The sequence below is a fragment of the Gracilinanus agilis genome, chromosome 1 (assembly GCF_016433145.1).
Source record: "Gracilinanus agilis isolate LMUSP501 chromosome 1, AgileGrace, whole genome shotgun sequence".
NCBI lineage: Eukaryota > Metazoa > Chordata > Mammalia > Didelphimorphia > Didelphidae > Gracilinanus > Gracilinanus agilis.
In genome coordinates this window covers 364,142,119-364,150,163 of record NC_058130.1, presented here as the reverse complement: position 1 = coordinate 364,150,163, position 8,045 = coordinate 364,142,119, and the positions used below count along the sequence as shown (strand labels likewise).

At 45.3% G+C, this 8,045-nt stretch overlaps 1 protein-coding gene across 1 annotated transcript; it reads right to left on the bottom strand.

The window, feature by feature from the left end:
* Window positions 1–2,766: 2,766 nt before the first annotated feature.
* On the bottom strand, window positions 2,767–6,760 carry CCNO (cyclin O). Its single transcript, XM_044681101.1, has 4 exons — window positions 6,695–6,760; window positions 5,401–6,021; window positions 4,708–4,893; window positions 2,767–3,312 (listed from the first exon to the last, which is right to left on the bottom strand). The coding sequence occupies exons 1-4, from the start codon at window positions 6,758–6,760 to the stop codon at window positions 2,767–2,769; spliced, it is 1,419 nt and encodes a 472-aa protein (XP_044537036.1).
* Between the last annotated feature and the right edge of the window lie 1,285 nt (window positions 6,761–8,045).

The window sequence follows — 8,045 nt, the reverse complement described above, 5'->3', positions numbered from 1 at the left end:
TAGAATGCAAGCTTCTCAAAAGGTTAGCACTATGTCCTGACTCCCATGTAAATGAGATCATACATGTATTTATTTTAAATCTTAAAATGCTATGTTAGACTGTCGTATGTTACACCTGTTGCTTTGTGGGCTCTCAACATTTTGTCCAACACTTAGCTCAGGAGAGTACATTTATGATTTATTTATGTTATTGGAAGATGCAGATGTAGAGTGGCAGCACTGTTTGGTGTGAGAAAGACCTGAGTTTAAATTCTACCTATGGCTCTTACTAGCTTTCTGACAATCTCAGCATTAAGGCAACTTTCTAGGACTTTTTCCTCTATGAATTCATAGACTTGTTGGCCCAGCTCATGAATTCAGGGATCCTTCCATAAAATAATTATCATTTATATAGCACCTGTTATATGCCAGGCACTGTGTTAAGTGCTTTATAAATATTCCATTTGATCCTCAAAACAAATATAGGAGGCAGAAGCCATCACATGTGTGTGTGTTATATGAGTGCATATAGAATATATTACCTCTGAGGGCAACTAGGTGGCTTAGTGAATAGAGTCCAAGGCCTAGAGATAGGAAGTCCTGGGTTCAAATTTGACCTCAGACACAGCCTACCTGTGTGACCCTGGGCAAGTCACTTAACTCCCATTGCCTAGCCTTTGCAGCTCTTCTGTCTTGGAACCAGTACAGAGTACTCATTCTAAGACAAAAGGTAAGGGCTTTTTTTTTTTTTTTTTTTTTTTTAAGAATAGATTGCCTTCAATCAGGCAGTCTTATTCACTGGACATTATTTGTAGCATACCATAATCACCCACGGAAAAAAGTTTTTATTTTCCTTATGATATCAGTTCTAAAAAACAATTCATCTTTTGCATCTAGTTTTTTCATGTATAAAATATTTTGTAAACTTTAAAATTCTAAAGAGTTATGAGTCATAATGTAGACAAGAAGTTTGGTCTCCACTAGAAATATTAGCTATTATTATACAAAGAAAAATTTAAGTTCTAAAATCCACCAATATTAGGCATGAGGGAAGAGAATCTTGGCAGCAAGGGTCAGAGAAAGGTGGCTCAAGCACATAGTAGATGTTTCCTGGGAGCTAAGGGTTGGGGAGTAGTTTTTAAGGTCTAGTTTCCTCTAGGATATTCTTCTTCAAAGTAGGGCCATGCCAAAACAGGGTTTCTTTCCATTTACTTCCACACCTATTCTTTGCACATATCTTCTCAGAAGTGGCCTGGGCTCTGGCTGTTTGTCCACTCATCAGTTGGATCTGTTGCAATGGAAAGAGTAAAGTACTTGGAGTCAAAGACTCTGGGATCTAATCCTAACCTCCCCAATACTACTATATATTAACTTTGGAGAATGGGCCTCAACTTCCCCTTATGTAAAATAAGAGGGTTATTATACTAGGCTAGGGCTAGACTTTTAAGTCCCCTTTCAAGCTATATCTTTGCTCGTGTTTTAGCAAGTGTCATCAGGAGGACTCCTACAATACTACTAGCCAGGCTTCTTAGAATTTTCTATTAACACCATAAATCCTGATGCTCCCGTGATTCTTCATCCCTTGAGCTTCTCCTCTGGACTCCAAAACTTAGTTCTTTCAGCCTCAAGGGCCCCAGTGCCTCTGACTCTTTACATAAATTCCCCAAAACTACAGATCAGACACGAACAAACGATTTTTGAATCCCATTAGACCAGAGCTGTCATTTTGCCTTTATAGTATCTTGTCTTTTCTCCTTTCCTTCCCCACCCCCCATCGTCCCGCACCCTCCCCTCCTCCCATACTAGTTTAAGAAACTAGGTACAAAGGGCAAAGATTTGTTTTTAAAAATTATTCCAGGCTCAGGGAAACTTTAGAACAGGCAAAAACCTGGACATAAGATCCTAGGAAAACATTTTTAAACAGTATGATAGCTTTGAGAGAGGAGGAGCTTTTTTTTAGCGTGGGTAGTGGAATGTTTAGGAAATCCCACAGTCCCCTAACCCCCCTGAGGAGAGATTTGACACTCCCCCTCCCCAACTCCCATTCCCATCACTAATAAAATTTCTAATGACAGTCTTGCTGGTGTTTGGGGCTTTTGTCTTTCCTTAGGGCACTTCGACTTCCTGTATCTTCGAGCCCCTTTGCCTCTGAGCGACCACTCTCCCCTTCCTGGTCTTTACGTGCTGTCTTTCTTCATCTAAATGGAAACTCTAAGAGATCAGTGACTTTCCCTCTCACTCGTATTTGTATCTCCACAGTCCCTCCCAGCTCATTCAAGTCGCTCGCCTGCAACTTTCCTATAAAGAAAGCTCTTCTCTGGGAGGGACGAGACCGGTGGACCTTAAACAATTCTTCCCAAAGGATTCCTTTCGTTTCCCTCCTTTCCCCACAGAGCGGACGCAAATACCCAGAAAATATTACGCAAACAGCAGCCGGAGAAAACCGGTTAGCTCGGGAGTCGACATTTATTGGGTAGAGGGACTACTTGTTTTCCTAGTGCCTCTTAATTGTCCTCTGGGTAAAATAAATAAACAGGTAGATACGATTGCCGATTGCCTTTACATTGATCTGCCAGTGCAAATGAGACTTAATGCGCAGGACCACCGCAAAGGTCTGCTCCATGTAAGCTGAACGAGTCTGTTTCGTTAGTCACCCAAACACAAGGCAAGAGGAGACAATCACACAGACCCCCGAAGTTGGGAGTCTCCTACCACCCTTAAGGCAATACTGCTCTTTTTCTGAGGTATAAAGAGAAAGAAATCCAGTTACAATGTGCATACGTGACGCTACTGCTCGGCTTTTCTGGAGGAGGGAGGAGAGCCGGACACCGTGGGTGGGCTCGCTAGTTTTAACTCTATCCCGGGAAATAGGCATTTCTCTGATAGGTGCGGGGGCAAGATATGGGGCAAAGCGTCTCTATTCAAAGACACCAGTAGCTGCAGCTTCCCCAGGCAGTCCTGCAGCTCTGCTGCAGGGTAATTGTTTATGCGCAGGTCCAGAAGTTTTCGGAGTTTGAGTATGTGGTCAGCCAGCCCCAGACAGCAGATGGCCAGGAGGGAAGGGGTATACCTGGTGAAGGCGTAATCGGCCAGGCTCAGCTGTGCCATCCCCTTGGCCAAGGCATGGGCATCGGCAGCGTCATTGAGCTCTGCCTCCCCGGAAGCCACCCGCTCTTGGGTGAAGTGCTCCAAGAAGAAGGCGATGGTGGGAGCCTCGAGGCTGAAGTGTAGCTTGTACAGCACAATACACTCCAGGTTGCAGAGCTGCTGGCGGGTGAAAGCATCCCCGCACAGGGACAAAAGCTGCTTCACTCGAGGTGGATGCACCTCTATCTGAGTAAAAACACACGACAAACACACCAAATGAGGGGAGCACAATCGGGAATGGGGGGAATTCCGACTTCGAGGATCTGTAGCTCTGCAAAGGAGAGAGACAAATTGCAGCCCTCCACGACCTTGCTCAAGGCAGCTAGGTGGCACAATGGAGTGGGTGCTGTGCCTGGAGTCAGGAAGAAAACTTTGCAAATTCAAATTGACCTCAGACAGTTAGTAGCTGTGGCCTGAGTAAGACACTTAACCCTGTTTGCCTGAGTTTCTTCATTTGTGGAATTAACTAGAGAAGGAGGTGGCAAACCATTCCCGTATCTTTGCCAAGAAAACCAGTAATGGGAATCTCAAGGAATCCTATGATGAAAAAACTTATCCCACACCCCCTCCCTGTGGCCAATCAAGTAATGAGCTTCTTAGACCTGGGTAGGCTGCAGTGACAGTCACCCTAAAACCCTTCCAGTTTGGTAAGACAATAGATTAGAGACTAGAAGGGATAGGTGAGGTAACCCAATTTACCAATCCACCAGCATTCATTAAATTCCAGCTAAGTGCTGGTACTTGTTGGAGAAACATTACAAAAGTGAAGAAAGTCCTATCTTCGAGGAGTTTACATTCTAACTACTAGCCTAAATATTCCAAAGTAATCTTATCTTTGAGAGAGGATGGATTGGACCTGCTAGAGTACAGCACTAGTCCTAGAAATTAGTGCAGTACAAGTTCCAGATATGTGGGGGAGAGAGAAGAGATGGAAAGGGAAATTGCTCAAGATGGGAAGAAGCAGGGGCAGCTAAATGGCTCAATGAATTGAGGAAAAGGGAGGAGCTGGGTTCAAATTTGGCCTCAGACACTTCCTAGCTGTATGACCCTGGACAAATCATTTAATCCCCATTGCCTAGCCTTTACCTCTCCTGCCTTGGAAACAACAAACAGTATTGACCCTAGAACCACAGGGCCTCCCATATCTGCACATTTTGTCCTCTTTCCAGGCTACTCTTTGCCCCTTTAAAACTGAAATAAAACAAACAAAACTTTTCTCTCTGCCCTACTAACAACTCTATGAGAGAAAGGCAAGGGCAAGGAAAACAGAATTAAGTGACTTGCCCAGGGTCACAGGGCTGGGAAGTGGCTGTGTTCACAACTCCAGGCTTGGTGCTCTGAACCACTAGCTGTCTTGGCTTTCCAATTTACTTAAAATAAACTCAAAAGTGGTGGGCAATGAACAGCTTTTCTTTCATTGGGAAGAGAGGGTGAGAAAATTGCATGTCTAGTAATGAGGCTGCAAGATAGAGACAAACTTTAAAAAAACGTTGTTTTAAAGAAGCAGCATAGTCTTGCAGGCGGCCAGGGTTTAGGAAAGTGATTGCTTATCTCCAGGAGCTCAGAGGGGTAGGTAAGTACCTGCTTGCAAGCGATGAGCAGGGAGGTGACTCCCAGAAGCTGGAAGCAGTCCGCAGCCACTGGGGTGGTGGTGAGGAAGCGGTCTAGGATGTTCACTGCCAGGCACAGCGACTCGAAGGTGAAGCCGAATTGTCGGTGCACAGGGATCAACCAGCTGAGCAGTTTACAACGGGATTCTGCTGTCACCTGTTCGGAAGCAGCAAAGGACCAGGAAAAACCTAGTGAGTTTCCAGTACCTAGCCATGGCGGCTAAGTCACAACTCTAGTCGAGTGTTCCAGAAACTGAAAGACGGGAAAGAAAGATATGGAAAAAGAAGAGACGGATGGAGAACTAAGATGTCGAACCTATCCCACATCAGTCTGCTCTGCCTGAGCAATACCTTCTCGGTTAGGAGTGCAGACGGAGAGAGGGATGGGGTGGGAGTGGGGGTAATTTTCGAAAAATGAGATGCGCCTGGGCAAACTGGGGTATGTCAAGAAGTTGCCGGCTCGGTAAAAAGAGAAGAGACCAAAGAAGGAGCAGAAACTACCCAGGAGGGGAGGAAATGAAAAAGTGAGAAGACGAAAGTCCAGAGAGTCCAGAGAGGAGAAAGGAAAATGAACAGCAGAAGAGGAGAGAGGGAGAGAGAGGCACAGACAGATAGAGAGTGCGCTCACGGTGGAGGGACTGGGAATGAATGGAGCATTCCTCACTTGGGGTTGTTGCGCCAGGGACTCGCGTGGATGGAACTGGCTCTCCAGCCCCTTGCGGAAGGCGTAGCAGCTCTGTCCGTAATCGCGGAAGATCTGCAGGTCCAGTGGGCTGTTCAGCAGTCCGAAGTAGGCAGACTCTCTGCCGCGCCTGTCTCCCGGGTCTGGGCTGTGAGTATCATTCGAACCAGAGCCGTAGCAAGAACGGGAGCCGGAGCGGGAGCCGGAGCCGGAGCCGGAGCCAGAGCTGGAGTCCGAGCCGGAACTGGAGCCGGAGTCCGAGCCGGAGCCGGAGCCGGAGCCAGAGCTGGGGGATTCGAACAGATCGCACACGCCTGAGTCGCCGGAGAAGGGACGCGGGAGCCGACGCGGGAGCCGACGGAGCTGCAGAGGCTGCTGCCTCTGGTACCGTGGGCTTTTGCGCTTCTTCACGGGGGCACGAGGGTTTTCGCTGCTGATGGGAGGCTCACGGCTATCTGTAGGGCTTTTGAGACTCAAGGAGACTTGGAAGCCGAATCCAATGGGGACCATAGTTCCGGCAGCTTTTGCCCGGAGATTCAGCCTAAACCCGAACCGCACGCGCCTGCGCGCGTGCCAGAAGCTCTGACTGCTGCCAGCACTAGACTAAGTAGCTGTCCTGCCTCCTTCTCACTCCCACTCCGCCTCTCCTCTCTCACTGGCTGAGCTCTGGACGCGGCACAAGAGCCGAGCTTTCGCGGTTAAAGAACCGCTCCAGGGATTGAGCAGTTGGCAGCGGCTCAAACACCGCCACTGAGGCCCGGGAAGGGAATACTGCTAGGGGATGGGAGGAGGGGGGGGGGGGGGGGGCAGGGGAGGGAGCAGGGGAACACTTCAGCCTGCGGGGTGAGCATCCTTCCGTTACCTCAGCAACGAGAGAGCAGAGCTGAGGTGTGGGTACTTAAACTGGTTTTGGCTCAGAATCTCACCTTTAAGGAGTGAAAGGGTCAAAATCGACCCCCATTTAGGGTGTAGGGTACAAGAAAGATCAGGGCAACTTCGGTTATGTGATGGGACCTGCTTACCTAAAGGAAAAATACCTTTTCTTCTACCTTGGCCAAATCTTTACGCAGTCGAGCATCTTCTGAATTAGCATCTTCTACATGAGGATTATGATTGAATATCTAATATTCTAACTTGGACTCCAGTTGGAAACCACTTGTTTGATGTCTTGTAACCCTATTAATGGTTTTTACTCAAGAAAACACCCAGTGATCTTATTAGATATAAATGAATAAAGCTCTTCTCAACCTGGTCCCATTCTCTCCAGTCTTCTTACACATAACTTCCCTTTATGAACTCTACAATCCAGCCATACTGGCTGTTCCTCAGCCAAGATGCTCATCTTTCATCTTCATACTTTTGTACTGGTTGTTGTCTCTCTTTGTCCCATGCTAGTAATGCTTGCCCTCCTTATTTTGCTTCTTCATTTCCTGGTTTGCTACTAGTCACTGACCTTAGAGTAAGTCACATCTCTGTACACTAGGGAACCCTCTAAAATGTATTTGGCAGAAAAGGTAGTGAGTTGCATTGATAGAAAAAGTCTAATTGAACGGTCTCAATACCAATGAAACCACAGGAGCAGTTTCTCCTACCTGTGTCATCTGCAAATTTGATATGTGAACAACCATATGCCTTTATTGAAATAATTGATAAAAATGTAATGACTGTACAAAAGCCAAGCACAGATCCCCTAGGTACTCCATCAGAGACCTTCTGCCACATTGAATGAATTAAATGAATATATATATATATATATATATATATATATATATATATAACAATAGGGCCCTGTATAAGCAGGAATTCCTTCTTTGCTGTCATGGGCAGACTTTCTAGTACTTAGGATAACTGCTGGTAAAAGAAATGTAAAGTGAAACTTCACTTAAGATGAAGGTAGAAGAAGGGGGAAGGAAATACTATATGTATATTTATCTATCTAAAAATCATTGTCCAATAGGTAAATTTTCAAAGAAAATGAATGGTTCTTAAAAATAATTGCAAACTATTCACAACCAAATAAAATTCAGCTCCAAATCACTAATAGCAAGAGAAATGCAAGTTAAAACAACTCTAAGCTTTCATCTTTTATCTTCCAAATTGGCAAAAATAACAAAAGTTAGGTTATGGTCAATGTTGGAAGGGTTATGAAAAATTGGCAAAAGTAATTTGGGGGGGCAGCTGGGTAGCTCAGTGGAGTGAGAGTCAGGCCTAGAGACAGGAGGTCCTAGGTTCAAACCCGGCCTCAGCCACTTCCCAGCTGTGTGACCCTGGGCAAGTCACTTGAACCCCATTGCCCACCCTTACCAATCTTCCACCTATGAGACAATACACGGAAGTACAAGGGTTTAAAAAAAAAAAAGTAATTTGGAATTATGCAAATAAAGTAACTAAGACATCTATACCCTTTGGGCCAGAGATTCAGTGAGTAGGCTTATAATCCAAGATCATTAATAAAAAGACCAAAATATTTATCCTAATACTTTTTATGATAACAAAGAATTGGGGGGGGAAAAGTAGATGCCTATTGATTAAGGAATGACTAAATAAATTGTGGTACATGAATGTAATGGAATATTACTGTCCTGTAAAAAATATGAAAATACTAAATACAGAGAATCATAAAAAGA